At 39.3% G+C, this 22,492-nt stretch overlaps 2 protein-coding genes across 3 annotated transcripts; both read left to right on the forward strand.

Annotated features, from left to right (window-relative positions):
* The first annotated feature begins 3,893 nt into the window (after nucleotides 1-3,893).
* On the forward strand, nucleotides 3,894-14,689 carry LOC135473885 (telomeric repeat-binding factor 2-interacting protein 1-like). 2 transcript variants are annotated; one of them, XM_064753815.1, is made up of 7 exons: nucleotides 3,900-4,032; nucleotides 5,666-5,712; nucleotides 6,549-6,653; nucleotides 7,621-7,728; nucleotides 8,757-8,871; nucleotides 10,149-10,284; nucleotides 13,875-14,689. In XM_064753815.1, the coding sequence occupies exons 1-7, from the start codon at nucleotides 3,919-3,921 to the stop codon at nucleotides 14,672-14,674; spliced, it is 1,425 nt and encodes a 474-aa protein (XP_064609885.1). In that variant the 5' UTR covers nucleotides 3,900-3,918; the 3' UTR covers nucleotides 14,675-14,689. The 2 variants fall into 2 exon arrangements, with proteins under 2 accessions (XP_064609886.1, XP_064609885.1); XM_064753816.1 differs by lacking the exon at nucleotides 5,666-5,712 and having other exon boundaries at nucleotides 3,894-4,032.
* Nucleotides 14,690-15,712: 1,023 nt separating this feature from the next.
* Nucleotides 15,713-19,742, forward strand: LOC135473387 (uncharacterized). The gene is made up of 6 exons (XM_064753238.1): nucleotides 15,713-15,721; nucleotides 15,937-16,021; nucleotides 16,215-16,319; nucleotides 16,828-16,922; nucleotides 18,310-18,424; nucleotides 19,507-19,742. The coding sequence occupies exons 1-6, from the start codon at nucleotides 15,713-15,715 to the stop codon at nucleotides 19,644-19,646; spliced, it is 549 nt and encodes a 182-aa protein (XP_064609308.1). The 3' UTR covers nucleotides 19,647-19,742.
* The last annotated feature ends 2,750 nt before the right edge of the window (nucleotides 19,743-22,492 follow it).

Consider the following 22,492-nt stretch of genomic DNA (forward strand, 5'->3'; position numbering starts at 1 on the left):
CAAAGCTAACTTTCACAGTTGCATGCCGTTTACTGTTGTAGTTAGATCTCTACGCCATCTAATATAGTACTGTATAGCTGAATGTCATCCTACAACGGTTTTGGGAGATCACGGACAGTGTAGCCGAAAGCATCAGGTCAAATACTACAAATCCAGTCCAGTCCCCATCTAACTCCATGTTAAAGCAATAGGATTCCCATCTTTTTCTAAACAAAAACGGTGTTGTTTTTTAAACGCTTCTAGCGAGAAAACTTTTAATCGGAGCTCAAATCCGTTTACGATTGATCAAAAGAGCGTGTCTTGAACTACATTTTCATGCAATTTGCACATTTCTAGCTGCCATAGTTCTCGATTAAAACGCCATTGAATTTACGTAATTTTTTTAGTTTTTTGCTCATATCTCAAAAAGTTACACAGATATGCAAAAAATACAACCAGATTCGGAATCAGCAGCTCAAGATACATCAGAATACGTTCAGAACATATGAACTTTGAGAACTTTTTGTGACGTCACAAATTCGACCAATGGCGAGCTTCCAGAGTTTTGACCGGAAGTGAACCATTTTCGTAAACTTTAAAGAACTCGTGACCTACTAGCTGCATGTCGAATTTGAAAACCATCGGTTCAGTGGTTCTGGAGAAGAAGATTTTAAAATGTTTTGAACAAAATCCAATATGGCGGATGAATCACGTTACATGAGAAAAAAAAAATAATAATGTCTAGAAAATCTCCGCCAGATTGTGTGTACAAAATTTGAGTTCTCTATATGGAATGGTGTTTGAGTTCTGCTGCTATCCACGACCTGCCATGCACAGACTCACTCCTCTACTGATAGCTCGGCCATCGTTAGAAAGTCAGCACTTGGACCAAGGCACATGTCCATATCTGTCAATCACCCTGGTCTGTTTAACGTATAGTAAAGAGCACGAGGTCTGCGCAAAACAAAGCTAACTTTTACAGGTTCACGTCGTTTACTGTTGTAGTTAGATCTCTACTCCATCTAATAGAGTTCTGTATATCTGAGTGTTATCCTACAACCGTTTCGGGAGATCACGGATAGTGTAGCCGAAGGCATCAGGTCAAATACTATAAACCCAGTCCAGTCCCCATCTAACTCCATGTTAAAGCAATAGGATTCCCACTTTTTTCTAAACAAAAAACGGTGTTCTCATTTAAACGCTTGTAGCGAAAAAACTATTGATCGGAGCTCAAATCCATTGACGAATGATCGAAAGAGCATGTCTTGGGCTACAATTTGGTGCAGGTTGCACATTTCTAGCTTCTATTGTTCTTAATTAAAACGCCATTGAAATTACGTCACTTTTTTGAGTTTTTGGCTTATATCTCAAAAAGTTACACAGATATGCAAAAAATATAACCAGATTCAGAATCAGGAGATCAAGATACATCAGAATGCGTTAAGAACATTTGAACTTTGAGAACTTTTTGTGACGTCATAAATTCGACCAATGACGAGCTTCCAGAATTTTGACCGGAAGTGAACGATTTTCGCAAACTTTAAAGAACTCGTGACCTACTAGCTGCATATCAAATTTGAAAACGATCGGTTTAGTCGTTCTGGAGAAGAAGATTTTTAAAAGTTTTACACAAAATCCAATATGGCGGCCGAACCACGTGACATGAAAAGAAAATTGAGAATTTATCCCTGGAAAATCACCGCCAAAATTTGTGTGCAAAATTTGAGACCTCTATTTTGAACAGTAAAAAAGTTTCCTTGCTAACAAAGTCGGTGAAAAAAAAATAATAATAATAATAAGAAAAAACAGAACGATTACAATAGGGATCCCGTTCCGGAAGAACGGGATCCCTAATAATAATAACTAGAATGGATCTGCGAATAGCAGATCCTAGGCCGGGATCCCGGATCGGATCGATGACGTTTTCCCCAACCAATAATACACGGCCCTTGTAAAAGCAAGCTTATGGAAATGTGCCGAATGTGGTAAATCTGCCTTAGGACATTCTTTGAAAACGTGCATGTCTTGTGTTTGTTGACATAGTTCAAAGAGTATTAGCAGACATAGAGTACATGTGTAACGCTTTGAACTCAGTGATTTTCAGCTTTACAGCTGTAACGGTTATCTCTCACCAGACCTCCAAATATGGTCAAAACTTCCGCTTTATCGCCTTTTGATGGCAATTATGCGGAAAAACTGTACGTCGCCGGAAAAAAATATGTCCAAATTCATGATTAGGACGTCAAGCTACGTCTGGTAGTATACTTACAATGTTCGTGTGTTCATCCTAGTCACAAATGCATTCAAAATGCATCATATAACATGGGGACGTCAAAGTGCTAAACATAGCCAATCGAAGACAAGGCCTACTGAAAACAAAACTAACTTTTAGAGGTCCACGTCGTTTGCTTTTGTAGTTAGAATTCTACGCGACCTAATAGAGTACTCTATAGCTGAATGTCATCCTGCAATCGTTTCGGGAGATCACGGACAGTGTAGCCGAAAGCATCAGGTCAAATACTACAAACCCAGTCCAGTCCCCATCTAATTCCATGTTAAAGCAATAGGATTCCCATCTTTTTCTAAGCGAAAAACGGTGTTGTCATTTAAACGCTTCTGGCGAGAAAACTATTGATCGGAGCTCAAATCCGTTGACGAATGATCGAAAGAGCATGTCTTGGGCTACATTTTCGTGCAGGTTGCACATTTCTAGCTCTTATAGTTCTGGATTAAAAGGCCATTGAAATTACGTAACTTTTTTCAGTTTTTTGCTAATATCTCAAAAAGTTACACAGATATGCAAAAAATACAAGCAGATTCGGAATCAGCAGCTCAAGATACATCAGAATTCGTTGAGAACAATTGAACTTTGAGAACTTTTTGTGACGTCACAAATTCGACCAATGGCGAGCTTCCAGAGTTTTGACCGGAAGTAAACCATTTTCGCAAACTTTAAAGAACTCGTGACCTACTAGTTGCATGTCAAATTTGAAAACGATCGGTTCAGTGGTTCTAGAGAAGAAGATTTTTAAAGGTTTTACACAAAATCCAACATGGCGGCCGAACCACGTGACATGAAAAAAAAATGGAGAATTTATCCCTGGAAAATCTCCGCCAAAATATGTGTGCAAAATTTCAGACCTCTATGTTGAACAGTAAAAAAGTTTCCTTGCTAACAAAGTCGGTGAAAAAAAAATAATAATAATAATAATAAGAAAAAACAGAACGATTACAATAGGGATCCCGTTCGGGAGAACGGGATCCCTAATAAGAAAAAACAGAACGATTACAATAGGGATCCCGTTCAGGAGAACGGGATCCCTAATAATGATGGGCCTTTTTCAAATCTAAATAGGAGTGTTGCATGCCCTATTCTGACATACTGTACGAGGACACATGCATCTTGCTACTGTCCAGCCTGTTCACCATATAGTTAGTAGTGTCTATGAACCTCTCGACACAGTTCAACAAGCAGCCTTCTGTCTTGTGATCCAGTTTTTGCCCTGGTTTGTCCACACACGTCTCCCAGCACTGATCCGTGAGTCCATGCACCAACTGCTGGAATTTCTGCTTCTGGGTTTCGGCCATGATAAACCTCTGCAGTTGGGGATCTACATTTGGTTCCGTCATTCCTAAGGTGTCCTTTCAATGTCACCAAATCGACTTGATGCTGATAACGACTGGGGCTCCCAGATAAAAACACGGTTGGTTGTCTCCGCCTAACGAAGCACAGAGGCAGTGGTAGAATGTCACGTGCGATCCGTTACAAGGTAATCGAATCGCGTCACGATAGGAGTTGTATGACCTAGTGGAACCTGCGAAGAGTTCTGATGATTGAATCAGATGTGTCGCGTCCAACCGGCTCACCTGTAAGGTCAATCATTCGGCGAGCCGACAGCGCCACCTGGTGGATGATTAGGGCGAGACGATGTGCAGACGATGGCGCTAGAACTTAAACATAGCTCTGTGTTATTTACCGCCGAGGATGGCTCGTCAATGGTTTTCCTCCTCAGACCATGTGCTGAGAAGAAAAGACTAAGGCCTCTTATTGAAGTATGCAATTTTTGAAAGAATATTTGGTTGAATTGAGACATGTACCAAGTTCGAGTGTTGTTGTTGTGGTTGTTTCTTGAGCTTGAGTGTTGCAAGTTATCTGCGTGTTGAGAAGGGTATTTAGAGCTTTATGTGGCTATGTTTGTGTAGCCGCACAGCCCTGCACTCTGTGGTGTGCTGTTCTGAACATATAGCATACTGTTGTTGTCCACTGCATAACGTGGCTGCCCCTAAACCCCTGTCCATTTCTGCGTCTGATGTGTCAGTCTAGTGATATGCTTTGCCTTGCAAGCTTGTTGGACTAACTTCTCATAACCTACTACCATCATCTTTCAGTCATGCACCATGTTTGAAATTTCACGTATAATTGCTCAGCTAATAACGGGGCCTCCGTGGCTCAGTTGGTTAGGGGCCTAGCGCAGCGTAATCACCCAGGAGCCTCTCACCAATATGGTCGCTGTGAGTTCACTTCCTCTCTGGCCATGCGTGGGAAGGTTTGCCAGCTACCTGTTGATGGTCGTGGGTTTCCCCCGGGCTCTGCCTGGTTTTCTCGCACCATAATGCTGACCGCAATCGAATAAGTGAAACATTCTTGAGTACCATGTAAAACACCAGTCAAATAAATAAATAAATTGCTCATCAACACTTGGAACTTCTTTACTTATCATGTTACGCCATTTGGAGGCCTATGTGGGGAAAGGGGAAGGCGTGGTTGGCTGTCTCCAAGTATTTGCTGAGATGAGCTGTGTTAGCCATGTACACAGAGAAGTTTTGGGCCACTGCAAGGTGAAGCACATCACTAGACTGACGTTCTTTGGACGCAAAAATGGACAGGGATTATAGACAACCAGATCATGGAGCAGAGCTAGGAGATTTAAACCCTGGGTGTGCAAGTTTAACCTTGAGCTGCAATGGGTAAAATTTCATGCAAAGGGTTTAATTCCCCCTATACCTTTCTCAACATGTGGATAACGATTTTATCCATACAATATTTATCAAGTAGAAATCCAGTTTTGTGTAATTATAAGCTGCGTAGGGTTTGAATTTCATACACCCCATGTGAGCATGGCCTGCAGCTTTGACAAGTGTATGTCAACATTTTAACCTGCCTGATCAGCCAATTGCGAGAATCACAGATGATGTAAGGACAGTATGGGTTATCTGCATGCTGGGAAGGGTATATGGAGATTTAAACCCTTGATTTAAATCCCCATTGTCCTTCTCAACATGGGGATACCAGTTTTGTCCCAACAATATTTACAAATAGGAAGCCATTCATGCATTCATGTAAAGCTAAGCTGAGAAAAATAATGTAGGCCATGTCAACAGCATACAGCACTGGTATGGTAGAGTGACGTCACGATGTCGTGTGATAGAATAGGGCATCACAACAAAAAATGATATCAGTTGGCGCAGTGATTCACTTGTGCAGGGTATAAAAGGGCACAGAGAAAATTACATTAGTCAATGCAGTAATTCAGCTGCGCAGGGTTTAAGTTATATTTACTCCGTGTGGGCATATAGTTTGCAGCTCTGACAATTGTAAGTCAACATTTGAACCTGTTTGATCAACCAGTGGCAATGCTGTTTTGTAAATTATTAGTTGTAGTATGTTAGTCTGTCTGTTTTTCAGCATGGAGGAGGAGAGTTGACGAGCATTGGGGATCAAAATGCTATCCGGTTAGTTTTGGTTTTATTTAATAAGTGATACATGTATAACCTAATTATGATAATGAAGTTTTTAAGGTGCATTGAAAAATATTTCACTTATATGACCGGCATGAGGGTGGGAGGAAACCCTTGACCATCTTGTTGTGCATGTTCTGAAAAATTCCAGTACGTAATTAGGCTTCAGCTTCACACTTAATGAATGTTGGAATGCACATATACTTGATGTAGTTAACGAGATGTCAAGTCAGAAATGTAAACAATACTGTAGCACAAGTATATGCACATAATCACATAGTGCAGGAATGTATGTGATCTTATCCAACAGGAAGGCATGGAAAGAGTGAAATTCTAGAAGCTTTGACTTTGTGTTTTTTTTTCAGTACATGTTCCTGGGAATGTTTGGCTATGGCTGTAGCTTTATTAAAAGCCCCTTTATTTTTTAAGGAATTTTGTTGTGTACAGTCTGAGTATTTTCTTGTCCAGCTGTCACTGTTGTTGGTCACTAGTTTAAGTCATGTTGCTTGTCAGGAATATTTGGGTAGGTTGGGGTTTACATTGGGCACTTTGACCTCTGTAATGAAAGTGAGACATGCTGGAGCATAGCATTAAGCACCAACCAATCAATCAATATAAACCACTGACCAGTGTGACCAAGTCCATGTGTTTTAATCTAGCTTTTTGCTTGTTGTATCAAGGCTACATTTATTAAGGTGTGCACCTCTTCCAAGGTTATATGCAGGTGCTATTGATTGGGGCCCAATCAAATCTACATAATAATTGAATACAGAGCAAAGGAAACAATCTTATAACTGCTAAATCTCCATCATTCTCATGTGTTATTGTAGGCTAGCGACTGATGACTGCACCATAACATCTGGTAACTGTCTTTCCACACGTTACATAGACGATTGTATTACGGAAAATAAACTACTAGACATGGCCAACTATAGGTAATGTATCATCTACTGTCTAGTTATTGGCATAAAATCTGATATAATGTGCTACACAGAATTATTGGTCATGCGATCTTCTTTAGGGAGACTTCCTTGATTGCCAACTAAGTAGGCTATGTAATGGCTTAGACAGGAGACTGTCTGTTGTTCAGGAAGATGAAAGGACGGAATCCATCTCTTTTGGTTTGACTGCAGCTTAGTCAAAAGGAGGAAGACGGAAGGAATGTCTTTTTGCCTTGCTGTCTAGTGGTTAACCAATCAATGAAAGACCGCAACAGAATGACCCAGAAGTCTCTCACCAGTGCAGTCGCTGTGAATTCAGCTCATGCTGGCTGCCCCTCCGGTCGTGTGTGAGAAGGTCTGTCAGCAATCAGCTGATGGTCGCTGGTTTCCTCAGTGCACTGCCAGGTTTCCTCCCTCCTGAACAAACAACAATTTACCAGATAATGCTATGAGGTGACTTCCATGTATCCTAAACAATAGTTGGCCATTAAAATCGACTCGTGCAGGGTATATTGCACATAGTTTTGTATGGCCATACTATCAGACAGTGTTTGGAATTTACAGGTTTGTAATAGTCATCTCCTGACTTCAAACTTAAGACGTGCACACCTCGCTGACAGTGAATTAACTTGGCGCAGATCAACAGCCATACCAGGTAATGAAACAAGCAGGGGCTAATCACCCTCTTCTGTCATCTGGCTGTCAACTGTCAACTTTACTGTCCATGCGAAAGTAAACTGACATGCAAAACTTGGTCATTTACCGTACTATTTGAGATTGTGTCGCGATGATACCTTATGGTTCCTGTGATGTACATATACATGTACACGCCAGTTCAGTCATAGACACTCTACATTTGTGAAGTACATGTTTTTTCCCCCCACTTTTCACAGGCTTGTTTGGTAAATTTCATCGTCTAGACTTACCATCATACATGAACACAATGTTTTTTGTTGTACAGAGTGACTACCAGGAGCAAAGCTGACATGTCTGGTGAGATAGGGGATGTCGATGATGATTTGTCACATGCATCAGTGATAATCAAGACTGTATCAAGGGATCGCAAAGGGTAGGCAGTGGCCTCAATTCCGATACATGTATGATAGTGTAATAAACTCCAAATGTAGGTTATTCATAAACTGTGAAGTCAGTGTACATCTATAGCTTCTCCAACACTTTCGTTTAACCTGGACACACAAATGGCACCAAAGAATGGGATTGGATGTATGAAAAGCTGACAAAGGCCATTTCCAGCTAAGTATATCAAGGTCTGCAGCTTTGTCACAACAAGTGGTATTGTACAAATGCTGTAGAGCCAGATTTGCAAGCTGTTGTATAGTCTTGTTCACATGTCGGTCCGATCATTTTGATCATTTAGGGCCAGTGTGTCAAATTACATGAAATGTACCCCAACAGGGGCCTGTATGGCTTAGTGGTTAGCATACTAAGACAGCACAATAACCTACGAGTTCTAGTCCAGATCAAGCTGGTTTTCCTTTCAGTCATTTATGGGAAGGTCTGTCAGAAACTTGTGGCTGATCGTGGGTTTCCAGGTTTCCAGCCACCATAATAAAGGCCACTAATGGTCAAATATTTGTGAGTACCGCATAGAACTCCAAATGCAAAGGACTCAAAGTATTAAATGCAAAATTAATTAATTAATGCAGCTTAGTGAATTGGTATTGGTGTATAAACCTTTATTCCAAAGATTCAGACATAGATTTAGCACTGGTAGAACTGTACATTTATGGCCCAGTACAAACTTGTTCTTTGCCAGAGTTGGAGATCAGTCAACAATGGAATGGGTTACACTTATCTTCAAAATTCACTCCATTTACCGTTATGACTTCATGGCATAAAGGAACAGTTTCTCATCCATATTTCTTGACAATAATGCATTGAAAACTTTTCTGTGGTCTTACATGGGAAAATTTATATGGTCCATCTTAAGGTGTCAGTATTTTCCTCTGGTAGCCTGTTAGTTTTTGTGTGTGTTTGTGTTATAGTTTTTTCGAAGTCTTGTGTGCAGTAAATCTAAATGAGAGGAAATCTCTTAAAATGATATGTTTAACTTTCTCTTATAAATTTCTGTTTAAGCCGTAAGAAGTTCAGTCTAGCCGACGACAGAAACATCATCAAGTTTCTGATGGAGGAACATCGCTATGCAAGAATGAAAGGCAATGCAGTCTGGAAAGACATGGAGATTTTAAAGGTAGTTGTCGTTGTTGAAGCACGGAAACCCTAACACAGTTGAAGTGGAGTACACATTTTTATAACTGAAACAAAATTTTATCAGAAACAGGTTTGTTTGGAAATACTCTCATTTAAAGACAAAGAAAACATTAACAGCATATGTCAGATGAAAAGACCATTCACTCGCATGTCCATAAAAGATTTATTTTTAAAATTTTTTCAATCTAGGCATTTTATAATGCCTAGTTTTGATTCTACCCTTTTTGGCAGTATTGGGACCAGTGACATCAAATCAGGTTTTTACTCATGTATATTACATATATGTATGGATTGATGAATGCATGAAAACACGGTTAAATGCTAAGGAATGAGATAGTCTGTGTTGCTTTCCTCAGTTGTGAGAAAATTGCAGTATATTAAAATAGCCATTGTATAAAGTGTCTCTAGGATCCTACTGAAACGAACGTTTTCCACAGTTTTCACTTTTGCCATCGCTTAAGAACACATGGTCTTGCCCATAGTCACTGATGTTGATGTATTTTCAAATGCCCTTGATGTCATTCCAGTATAATTGCCTTACTCGACATGCTACCTGCCTGATTCAGCGTCACATGATAAACATTATCACATCACATGAAGTAAATTGTATGAAAATGGCTGAATGTTTTGTTTTTCAGGACTTCTGTTATTCAGGTTAAACATTGTGATTCATCATATATCATTTCAAACCATGGTGTTTATAGCTCTATTCCAGATGGATTCATTCGTATCACTTTTATGATATTTCCATTTAATTTCTGTCAAAATTGTCAAGAGAATGAACTTAAAGGCAACATTTCAAAATCAGATTACATGATATTTACGGGTGTACAAAACTGTCATACCAAAATTAGCCACGCCCAGATTAAGTAAAAAGAATTTCAAGATATAGGCTCAAATGTTGGCTTTAGGTGGGTGATGTTGGGGGCAGGGTGTTGATGGGTTAAAACACACAGAGAAAAGTTGGTTTGCAGATTGACAGAGGCTGAGGGCCCATTGGCCCAGTATTGTGGTATGGTTGTATGTTCTGAGCACACAGCGTATGACATATCCGCAATTCAGCTGTTTAGTTGTACCATTTATATAGCGATTGCTTTTTCTGAGGATGTACTCAAGGTATTCAAATAAATTGTGTTTTTTCTTGCCATCTGCCTTGGGTCAATTCTTCTTTTCAGATCTAAAAGTTAATATCCTTTTTTCTCCATAGTCTGCCTGAAATATTGCCCTAATCATTCATTGATTCGTTCTCTGCTTCAGATCACAGACCATACCTACCAATCAATGAAAGACCGTTTTAAGAAGCAGATCCTTCCCAACATTCGTAGTTACAACATCCCCAAGCCCTGGATTTCTGCTCTGACTGGATTAACAGCCGATGCTAGAACATCACCAGGTCAGCTCTGCTGCAGGTTTGGTCGTAAAATTAGGATTGTTATCGGGCAGATAGTCACCATTACTGAAATTTGCTGAATTATTATATATCATGATTGACTAAAGATAATTATCATGTCAAAAAGCATACTATAGGATTAGTGTCCAGATTTATCATTTATTCATAATTACATGCGGGGCGGCTTACTTGCCTTCGGTAAGTCGTCTCAGTGAAGCAGCACTAAATAAAAGAGCGGTGGAAATCCGTCCTGCAACAAGGAGGCACATTACATGTACATGCACCCTAATGATTCCTTCGTCGTCATATGACGACAAAATTGTTGAGTACGACGTTAAACCCCAAGCACGCACTCACTCACATTCGGCAGTGAAAACATTGTCGGCATAACATGGGAGTTACTCTACATCACGAACTGATCAATCCAAAACCAGGTTTTGTCAATGTTCTCAGTTTATAAAGGCTATGCACATTGGTGTTGTAATTTCTGGTTATCATCAAACATGCTTCTCTGAATATCGTTCAGTGTTCTTCATTTTCCTATGCCCTACCTTGTTATCTTTCACCTCCTCGTCTGCTTGCCGCTGCCTCATGTAAATGAAGTTTTGATGTCTGCAGTCTTGAATATCCAATTTCTCATGGAAAAGGATAATTACTCCACATGGGGTTGTAATAACACATCAGTGAAGAACCGTTTTGTTAGCGTCTTCAAGTTTATAGAAGGTTTGGGGCTCAATGAAGTCAATGAGGTGGATGTCGTCATACCATTGGAAGGTTTGTAGTCAAGCGGAACATTACTCGGCAGCCCAACAAAGACATAAGAGAACACTGCTTTTTTATCAGGCCCATGCTTTGAAAGCTTCATTTTGTTTTAACTTAATACAGGCATGTAAATTTACTCAAACTTCATGTTGGATCCAAAAGCAGGCAGGAATATACTTGGGTGGGTGTTAGCTTCCTTATAGAACATAAGTGTGCTTTACAGTCAGAAATGTTATTGCCAAATTAGATGACAGATGAAGAAGCTAGAAGATTAGCTGGAAATATATCATCAGGCATCAGATTCATTGTCTAAAAACTTCGAAACTGAAGTCTGGTCTCGTGAAATCTAGTGTCATGAATGAGAACCTTTAAGTCATCCACTACTGGTTATAATTGATTCAGCAATATACATGTATTTGCTTTTGCACAGTTAGAATCCATCAGCATATTGACATTGTTTAGATATGTATTCCAAGGTTATAAGACAAACCAGACCCAAGGAATGACATAAGTGAGGGCAGACCTGGCCTGGGTACTCAGAGACTGGTAGGAGATCGGGCAGGGCAGTAACTCTAATTTAATTCATTATTTTGAGTTTCTCTGGAACCATTTTGGTAATGTCATGTTTAAATTGGTTCCAATCTCTGCAATTAGGCCGAATATCTAAATGTGGACACTTATCGTGTACAGTAACCTAGTATACAATGACAGACATGAATCATATATGTGTACAAGTACATGTAGCAGTATCAATGTATTGACTTCTTAATTGATTCAACATCCTTGATCAGCACTGTGGTAACTTGAAAATCAGACAGTAGTCTGTATGTGATGTTAAAAAATGTTGGTATTTAGAATGAATTCTTTGTAGAGAAATGCAGATGTGCGTATGCGTTCAGTGACACCTGGAATTAATGAGATTTTTTCACATGAAACTTCTTGCCATAGTTACTGTTTGACAGTTTTCCTTTTATGCATACTTCTTATTTGTATGACTGAAACCTGCCAAGCAAAGGTTAAAAGCTTCTTTAAAGGTACAGTGCATTTCACTCTAAGAACAATTATCTGAAAGCTGCAAGATGCAGAAAGTTACAGCCATAAACTTGGTGGCTTGGCTTTACAAATAATCTAAATACTCCCTGTCAGAGATGATAATAAATGAGTTTAAAACTTACACATTTCTGATCTATGAATATTCAAATTTTCATTTACTTTTCAGTATTCGCTTCGAAAAAGTATAATATTTGTGTGTTGGTTTCATTCAGGTTTAATATCATTATTAGTTTGGTCATATTGTGGCAGTTTCTCCTTGAAGCAGGCAGAAACCAATGTCGATGCATTACTGCCTCAGTGGAACACCATGCCGAAAATGTCAGACACGACACCTTACCCAGTCACGTTATACTTACACCTGGCTGAGTAGCACTTGGCCTTTTCTTCCTGATATTCTGAGCGCCAGGAGAGTTAGTACCATAGAAATAACACCTCGTTATAATTGTAATTTTACTTGATCGTAGTATTTCTCCGGTGGCGTTTATGTGGTGAGGACAGACCTAGTCAGCATGGTGTCTATATTGTGACTGGGTGGAACATCCTTAGCATAGCTAGGGCTTAAAGTATACTTTTTTCTCTGTCACATGCCAAAACTTTTTGTAGTGATAATTAGCAATACTCTCAAGAGCACAGAACGTAAAAGAAGTATCCCATCACAAAATTCAGACTGAACATCAAATTCAAGCAGTAGAGTTGTTTGTAAACAAAAACCACAGAAGTGGTAGATTTCCTTTAAGTTCAACCCAGATAAAGATTTGCACAAGTGAAAATAATTTGAGTCATTTGTGCATGTATAGCTCGAGTTCTGTTTGTATCAAACAGTGGATGGTCATGGGTTTCCCCCAGGCTCTTCCCAGTTTCCTCCCACCATAATGGTGGCCGCCGCCGTCGTATAATAAAGCGAAATATTCTTGAGTACAGCATAAAACACCAATCCAATAAATACTAGTAAATAAAATCAAACAACAAAAACATAGTTTGCTTCAAAATATACAGGGTGTCCCAGAAGTCGCACACCATCCAGGTTGAGGTTGAATGCTTGAGCTACAGAGTGGTGTGTTGCCCCATCTCTTCTAACCATAAAAAAACATTTCAACTCTTTCCTGTACTGTTAGTTTATTAGCCATAATTAACCCTGAAAGAGAGAAAGCAATTTAAAATCAGTATTAAATCTGAAACACAAAAAAAAAAAAAAATGAAAATCAGGATGGTGCACGACTTCTGGGACACCCAGTATTATAGCCATATATTGACATGTATTGTCATTGTAGTACGGAACAACACTCATTCAATATCCATGTTTGGGATGGATTATGCATGGTTAATAGGCTGTCAAACAGAGAACGATGGCGGTTAAAAAAATATCAGCTGAACATCGTGCGCTGTGTCATCATGTAAGCGTGTTTTTTTTAGTTAAATTCTCTGCCTGGTTTTTCCTCCCACCATAAAGCTGGTGACCTTCGTATAAGTGAAATAGTATTGAGTACGGCATACAAAACCAAACAAGTGAATAAATAAGTAAATAATTAACTATGATTGCATAAAATAAGGTCTCACATGGCTCCACAGATGGCTTGTAGATGCCTAAGGTTGGTGATTTACTTCTGTCACTTCTAGTACCCCCACCCCTAAACAATGTTTACCTGGTCACCATCGTATAAGTAAAAACTTATTGAGCATAGTGTTATAGCACTACTCAAATACTTAAATGAATAAGTCTTGATATCTGATACATGATGTCACATTAAGGTATCCTGTTGTTGTTGGTTCCATTGTAGTGCCAGGTAAAAGTCAGCCGGCTGTGCGTGGATTTTCTCCGCTGTCAGGCTTCATGGACGGCATGTCTACACGATCCTCCAGTCGAAGTCCTCGTCAGTCAACCCCCAAAAAGACACAGGCGGTGTCCAACCATCCAGAACCTGACAATCATTCAAGAAGTGATGAACCACATGATCCTAAAATTACAAAGCAATCATCACTGGACAGTACATTAGAGACTAACAATACTGAAAGCACAATCAGAACTGGCCAATCAAAGAGCAAAGCTGCAGAAGTACTAGACCAATCGGATGAGGATGAGTTTGATAAAGAACTGTACAGGATATCAGTGGTTGATACAGAAGGAGATGTTGATACTGAGAAAACATCTACTGAAGATGTTTACATCACAAACAGAACTGTGAGCGGTTCTCCAGCTAAAGACCAAAACGAGAAAGCCAAGGATAAAGGCAACCTACAGAAAGTGGAGCGACGGAGTTTGAGATTACGACACGGTCAGCAGTCTGACAAGAGAGATAATCCCGTCAGAAGCTCAGTTCTAGCATTGAGGAGTTCTCCCAGGAAAAAGATCAGCACCAAGTCTGATGATTCGTTTAAAAAAAGTGGGAGTGGCCAGAGAATCATGTCAAAGGGTAAACAGGCCATGCCAAAACACACGAGTCCCACACGAGGCCAGAAGAGAAAGAGTAGTCCTGAAAAACCAACAGGGCGAGAATCCAACCCAGAACGTTCTCAAGCAGCCTCTCCAGACAGACCATTGCAGCCAGCCTCTCCAAATAAACAGGTGGGACAACAGTGAACTTGGAAGATTTGCATTTTAGAAATTAGCAGTGAAGTTGGGTTATTATGTCCATCTGTCCCACTCAGATTTGTGAAATCCATATTTCAGTTATTATTTGGTATGGAGTTGTCAAAGTTGCACAGAGGGTGCAAAATAACCTGAAGATCTTTGCAATTTCTGTTGCATTCTTTTTGGCTTTAAACTTGAGGAACAGTGACATTGTTAAGCCCCGTCCAGATTATCCAACATCACTCAACTTTTGTTGACTCAACAAGAGTCAACGTAAAGTTGAGTGAAAAAGTTGAGACGTGTTGAGTGGTCTGGACGAGTTTCTCAACTTTGTTCAACAGCACACAAGACTGTCCAGTTGAATCGGAAATGTGCACGTGTATTTTTTGTCAACAAGTTGAGTGAAGTTGAGTGAAAGTAGCCAATCAGCGAGCGTGTAGAAATAACGTGACCTGGGCAAAGTGGCAGCACCAAAGGTGAAAGAGAGAAACTGATCTCACAATGAGACAGTTTCGTTGATATAGGAGTATGAAAAATATACTTGCCCGTACTACACTCTCTCTCTCTAAAGATTACAGAGACAGGGACAAAAGAAAATCATTGTGTCTCATGCACTGGGGACAAAGATAGAAATTGCCCGGCAATTTATTGAAAGTTTGGTGAAAAAACACAGCTCAACACTCGACGACAGTTGACCTTTCTGATTTGTAGTGTGGACGGACACTCAGTTTACCTCAACAGCGTTCAACTTGCTGTTGAGTCAACAAAAGTTGAACAGTGTTGGATAGTCTGGACAGGGCTTTAGGAAGAGTTTCTCTTCTAATAACTTGAACAGATGGCTATGAGCTGCTCTGTTATGGTCTGTGATGCCGTGCTCAGACAGGGACTATTTTGTTCCCACTGTTTCCTATTTTTTTGGAGGCCAAGGTAACATTGAGAGGTCAGTGATGCCATTTTCCTGTGGATTGGCATGAAGTTTGCCAGAGATGGCTTGCCTTTCACCATTAAAGCATGCATCAGAGAGTTTGTACCTCCCAGCCAGCAAACATGCCAAAGGTCTGTGGTTTACTTTGAGCACTCCATTTTCTGCTGTCCCTAATATTCACTGTCATGATGTAAATGAAAAATGCTCCAGATTGAGTTAAATAACAATCAAGTAAACAAATAAATCAACATTGTTGTGTAAAATGATCATGTCTGTCAAGAAATTAATAAAATAGATGCATAGCATAAAAATTGACAAAGTGCTTACAATTTGTTCTCTGTTTCAGTCACCTGCTAAGGGAAGTCCTCAGAAGAAGGGCAGTGTGTCTACTAGACTGAGGAAGAGATTGAAGGAGAGTTCTACAAATAACAGTATGATGTTTCATGTTTTGACATTTATTTGCCTGTAAAACCGCACTTTTGGGGAAAATATTTTTGGCATATCTAGTTTAGAAAATGCACAGATCCTTGTTGAGTCCCACAGTTTAGTGTGTAATATAATATCTCACAACACAGTCACGTCGTAGAGTATGTGCTTCAATTCTCAAGCGCTGTATGCTCACAGGTGCAAGTGATAAAGATACGGGTCAGGACATGTACGTGCCAAACCCAGGTCCTCAGGCTCTAAGTGACTTTGTCATGGGTACTGATCATGCAGGCTCTAGTCAAGGTATGTCCTTTTTTTCTAAACGGAAGGTATCTGGCTCTGTCAAATTCCCATCATAACGGCAAGGCAAGTGGGAAGGTCTTGTCTCCTTTCCGAGACCTTGCATGAATTCATGGTAAAAAGTACATGTAGCTTTATCTGGCTTTTCTCTCTTTAATTAATTTTTCCACTTTGTATTTAGCATTAGTTGTACGGAGAAGAAGAACTAATCGTTCAGGCTGTGCAAAGAAGTAGAGCTAATCATTTATATTGCACAGAAAAGAAGAGCCAATCGTTTGGGTGGTCAGATCAATGAATCAAACTTGTATTTAATCAATTCTTGTATTGTGACAGTAATAGTGTCAACATTTCAGCAGAAACTTGATTTTTTGGTGATTTAGCATTGACAGCATTAATGTATCCTTTGTTAAGCTCATGGTTTATTATGAACAAAGCTTGTGGAGAAGAAAAACATGACACATTTAGATTGTGTAAGGTATGAAATCATTCTTGTTGTTTTTGCTGTTCTAAGAATCTCAAGCAGAATCTCTGCCAGAGGAAGGGGAGACGGATCTAGAGAACTCTTCTGGTCCAGATGAGGTCAAAAAACATTGTCAAATTATCAAGGTTAGTGACATCTGTAATCTTTATACAGTTTGGCTTGAAACTTGTCTTTGTGTTTGCTGGGTGACACAATATGTGTGGGTCTGTATTCTGCGGGGACTAACTAGTAGGAGATTTATGTGACATGAAAGCTACAAAAGCTTTGACTGTTTGGTGGGGTAAAGTCAGTCTGCCTGCTACAGAAACCATGGTCTTAAGGACAGCCAGTGGTGAATGGGGTTCTTACTTACTCCCGAATTCACATTTACCTGATCTGTTACCTAAAAGGCTGACATCAGTGCTACATTGTAAGGAAGATCATGTAAATTATAAATCCTGATCGTGAGACACCATTTTGTGGTGGAAAGGCCACTTAAGACAAACACTAATTAGGGATGTATTTGACATAAAAGCTACAACATTGAAAGCAGATACTAAATGTTGAGCATGTTCTAATTAGCAAGTTTTTTAATTATTAAAAAAGTTATTTTTTTTATTACTAGCTAATTAATAGATTGCTTTAAACTTTTATCTTCTTGTAGACTTTTAAATCTTGCCATTGGTCAAAAATACGTCTAAAAGTTTTGAATTTTGACATAACCTTGACAGAGATGTATTCTTCCTTCTTAGTTTTTCCCGTGTGTTCAGTAATTTTCATGAAGTTTTCAAAACTGTGTATCATCTCCTTAACATGCGGGCATGAAACTTTTCGCTGCAGTTTACCATGGGAGAGGGCATCAGGCTTGCAACAGTGCATTCTTTCTGTCTTTTGTCTGTAAGGACATCTGTAAGGTTTAACTTTATGAAGATGACATTTATTAAGTTGATCATTGATGAAGAGACAAAACCGATTTTCGTTTCTGTAGGTTCTGTCAATTAAAGTAATCCACTCCAAATTGCCACATGGCAAGGGTGTCTGTAATCAGGTGGACTACGTCTAACCCACCAAACGGATTGCGGTGAGATTGTGCCCTGGTATTAAAGTAGGCTACATGTACTTATAGTTTTGTGAGGTTTACAGAGTTAAGAGCATGCGTGTAAGTAGACCCTGACCCATCCAGAAGGCATTGTTCTCTCGCATGATTGTGCGCTTTTGTGTAAAGCACATTTAATCTTCAGTTGAGCCAGAAAATTCCTAGAGATGCAATTTGTGGTTAGACCGAGAACCAGTTGTTCATAAATGGAATAAAAAGTTGAGCCAGACGTAAATCTTAGACATAACCAAGAGGACTACATTCTTGGAAAAAGTGAATTAACGGCCAAGACCTCAGTTGAGTAGCAGATCACTGAACTGATGTGGGCCAGAAAAGAAGTAATAAATTCATTTTCAAAATGATGTATGTGTTTACCATCATTTGACTGAGCAGCCAGCCAATCCATGTGTTCCATGTTAGTGTGCTTCTCAATACAGAGGCTTAGCAGCAGATTTGGCCTGACGCCCAGTGATGTTCTACAGGCCCTGTGGGCGAACAGTGGCTCCCTCCGCAACACAGTGCACTGGATTCTCTATGGGGTAGACACTTCAGGTATGGGCAGACACACATTTTGTGACCAGATATAAACCCTTTATGGGGGGCCTCCGTGGCTCAGTCGGTTAGTATGCTAGCGCAGTTTAATGACCCAGAATGAGTTCTCACCAATGCGGTCGCTGTGAGTTCAGGTCCAGCTCGTACTGGCGTCCTCTCCGGCCATAAGTGGGAAGGTCTGTCAGCAACCTGCGGATGGACGTAGGTTTCCCCTGGGCTCTGTCCGGTTTTCTCCCACCATAATGCTGGCCGCCGTCGTATAAGTGAAATATTCTTAAGTACGGCGTAAAACACCAATCAAATGAATAAATAAACCCTTTATGCATGTATTCAGTAAGGTATATTTTTAATGTTATAGCAATATAGTTGTTTGAGTAACATCATTTGCCTGGCCACAAGAACGCAAATTGTTGAAGTGAAAGACAGCACATGAATAATGTTTATGTCCACTGTAAGACTACCATTCAAATTATCTTAAACTGGCATTAAATATTTTTTTAGATTTTTTCAAAGCAGTAAAAGTTTAGTGAAACTTCGCGTGGACACAGCTTCAGCATGTCTCCATTATCAAGAGCAAGGTGACGTCACATTTACTCTATTGCTCTCTAACTTTGAAGGTATTTTTCGTATAATACTGTGGCTTATGACAGATAGAAGATGTGGAAGTATATTTTTCTTGGAAATTGGACATATTGCAAATATATTTTCCATGGCTTGAACTGTTGATGCAGTAGGCCTACTATATCATTTGCAAGAACTCCAGTGACCCTGTTTAAATAGCCTAGCTGCTGGCGCGCACAGCAGGGGTACTTCGGGTTCAGGTCGTAGTTGTACTGGTGAGCCTCTTTTCTCAAAAGTCTAAAAATTAAATGAAAGTATATTTATGCATGGTTTTTAAGTGTTCTACTCAGTGATGCCTACTTTGATTTTTTCCTTTAATAAAAGGAAAATCCTCAATTGCACATAAATCCTGAAAAGTTTCATCTCAGAATAGTTCACAAAATCTAAATAAGATGACTGCTGGTGTTTAATCACCAAACGAATATCTTTGGCTGAGCTATATATATGTGTTTTGCCTGCAGGGTGCCCTGCGTGGAGTGAGGAGGATGACGAGTTGTTAGGAAGTACGAGGAGCGAGGATCTGAATGCACTGAGGAACAAGTACGGGACACAGCGCGTTCATCAGCGAGCAGCTTTTCTCGAGGACTCCAGCTTGAAATAACCTCGCCTCGGCCAGCATGTGCCTATTTATTCTTCTGAACGAAAATGAAATCTGCAGCATTCAGAGACATTTGATTTGAATAAACTGTTAATCCAATTGTGTGGTTAGGTTTTTATTAATACAGCCTTGGCACAGGACATCTTTTTTAGCCATGGGTGGATCCAGTGTTTTTGCACACAAAATTATTTTCTGAATAATGGGGAACCTTTCATGTCTAAAGTAATGTGGATCAAAGCTGAAATCTGTTGCTCATTCCTCTGTCCAAACTGGCAGTTTCAAGCTCTCTGTTACAAGAGAACAATGGTCTAGCTTTGCCCAGAACTTAAGTGAACATTTCTGTTGTTGTTGTGCCATTTCTGGTTGGTTGCAGCGTGGAGAAATGGTCATGTCTGATACATTTAGTGTTTGAGTGCAGCTGTAATATCACTAGAAACTGACATCTTGCATTTAGTCATCAAATGAGCAGAAAAAGTTATGGAAATACCAGTCAACAATACTAAGACTTTCATTGGAGTTGTGTATTGAAAATATCTGACGATAAAGACAGAATGTTAACAATTAAAACATTTCTTACAGAGCCTTACAATTAAGCGAACAAAAAAACAAATTACATGACAGCAAGTATATACCTAACACATGGGCAGACTGTTACATGTACTGTTTGCTAGCAACAGACCTCATTGTACAGGCTATGGTTTTGATAATAGGAATACAGCAGATGTGATCAGTGTTCTCAGGAGTTTTAAACTAAGTATTAATTCTCTCCTTTTACTATCACCACTTCCCATGTGTTATAATAACTTGTCAGCCCAAGAACATGAAAATTACAGAAACAAACTTAAAAATGAAATGACTAGACAATTCAAATACTAAACCATCTTCAGAAGTATCTCCACACAGTCACTGGTACACAACACCTACGGCTTGACGCTAAAAAAATACCTATGTGTTGATCTATGGAACTTCTCCAAATGAGCGAATTTCATTGCTAATTTTAGGAACCTAAAACAAAATCCATTCTTCATGCTTGGAGCCTAAAAGAAGCCATTTTCTGTATGTTTCGTCTAGAAAAAAAAAATATATATTGCTCATGTGTTAGCTGTAACAGAAAAGCCATTACTTTGATAGTCTGATCCTTAGATAAAAGCTGTGTTTTGTATCCCCAGATGAAGCTGCTGTTCACATTGTAGCGGATTTTTAAGAACCTAGTATTACAAACTTTAAGAGATTAAGAATATTGGTGTTGCTCTGCTCTCTTTTATAACCAGTTAATCTCTGTCGACTCTGAGGTATAAGTTTTATATTTTGGTAGCGTATGAGACCAATATTTACCTCAAGTATTTGGAGGTAAAGTCATTGCTGTTATTCTATTTATAATACTAAATACATTTCCAGTCTATTGTTTCAATATGACTTCTGGAGTTAAACTGCCTTACAACTTATTCAGTGAATCAGCAAGAACAGCATAATAGATCAGAAGATTTGTTTTCAGTTCGAACACTAAACAGTGAAAGCCATTTATTCATCTATATATATATACAGTCAACTCATCAAATATTCCATCAGGATCAGCAATATCGTTTGTGTGAGAGTTTCAGGGGGAATAACTCTGGCCGGCTTGTTGACAAGGCTGTAGACTGTGAACAGTAATTTTAAAACTATTATCACAGGTATATGTGCTGGAGTTTCTACCTAACCTAAATCCTAGATTTTAAAGCCTCCAATCCGAAATGGTACACATCATGGCGGATTTTACACACCAGGAAGAAGTGACATGAATCATGTTGGTCGGAAATATCTAAATGGCTTCTGAGGTAAGACCATAGAAACTCCAGCAATGCATGCCTGTTTCAAAAACTAGGAGTTCTACACCAACATTGGGTACATTTTTACACCAGAATTCTGTGACAATTGGTCAGTGAAATTTGACTGTTATTGATGTATTCAATCTCCAACAACACATACCTGTATCAGAAATAATCCTATGCAACTCTTCTTGCATTTCGTTTTCCTTAACAATATGTTACACAGGCATAAGACATGGAGGAAGACTCACAATTCAAGGTCTTAAGTGTAATGTTCGATATTGGTGATTGCTTGTCTCAGACTCGATACGAAAGTTCCTCTGAATATTCACTCAGTAATGTGTTGGTGATTTAGAACTTAATAGCGGAGGTGAAGGTAAGCTGCAGACAGTCATTTTTTAACATTTTTCCCCATTTTCGTTATGATTTTGCAATGATTTGCTCTTATACAGATCGTGTATTTCATGTGAAGTACCCAGTACAGTAAAGAAATCACAATTACACTACGAATGTAACATCAGACAACCGGATTACTTTCAGGTAACACCAGTCAATCTGATATGAATAAGAGATTATCTCCTAGTTTTCGTCACAATATGCTTTTGTCCCAAGATAAAATGATTGCTTGTGTGTTCTCTGCCTATAACAGCCGCCATAGCTTTATAGAAATGCATATGTGGTGTTCTGAGCACAATATTATAAAAGCCATGTCTTATTTCTTCTTCTGAGCCTATGATAAAAAAGAGCCTCCTGTTTATGTTCTGATTATGAAGTCCTGAAGATACTTTGTACTGTTAATCTATGAACATGTTCAATTATGGTACACTTTCTTTTTAGAAACCAGGTCATGTGGTCACATATATGGGAAGGTATGATCATGGGTAGACATTGGCTAATCCACAGACACTCGCGATATGATGCATAGATCTGTTGAATTACAATAAGTTACATGTAACGGTGATGTCTGCACAAATCACAATACAAAACAGCACTACGTAACAAACAACACAAGACTAATTCAAAACAACAAACGAGTACAAA

Source organism: Liolophura sinensis, chromosome 8 (genome assembly GCF_032854445.1).
Source record: "Liolophura sinensis isolate JHLJ2023 chromosome 8, CUHK_Ljap_v2, whole genome shotgun sequence".
Lineage (NCBI taxonomy): Eukaryota > Metazoa > Mollusca > Polyplacophora > Chitonida > Chitonidae > Liolophura > Liolophura sinensis.

Excerpts from the sequence above, each read along its gene's own strand:
- LOC135473885 (XM_064753815.1), top strand. The coding sequence starts at position 3,919 with ATGGCGCTAGAACTTAAACATAGCTCTGTGTTATTTACCGCCGAGGAT. Across the intron at positions 7,729-8,756 it reads GTATCAAGGGATCGCAAAGG|CCGTAAGAAGTTCAGTCTAG; the intron begins GTAGGCAGTGGC and ends TTTCTGTTTAAG. Across the intron at positions 10,285-13,874 it reads CGATGCTAGAACATCACCAG|TGCCAGGTAAAAGTCAGCCG; the intron begins GTCAGCTCTGCT and ends GTTCCATTGTAG.
- LOC135473387 (XM_064753238.1), top strand. Across the intron at positions 16,022-16,214 it reads GGAGAGTTCTACAAATAACA|GTGCAAGTGATAAAGATACG; the intron begins GTATGATGTTTC and ends GTATGCTCACAG. Across the intron at positions 16,923-18,309 it reads AACATTGTCAAATTATCAAG|AGGCTTAGCAGCAGATTTGG; the intron begins GTTAGTGACATC and ends TTCTCAATACAG.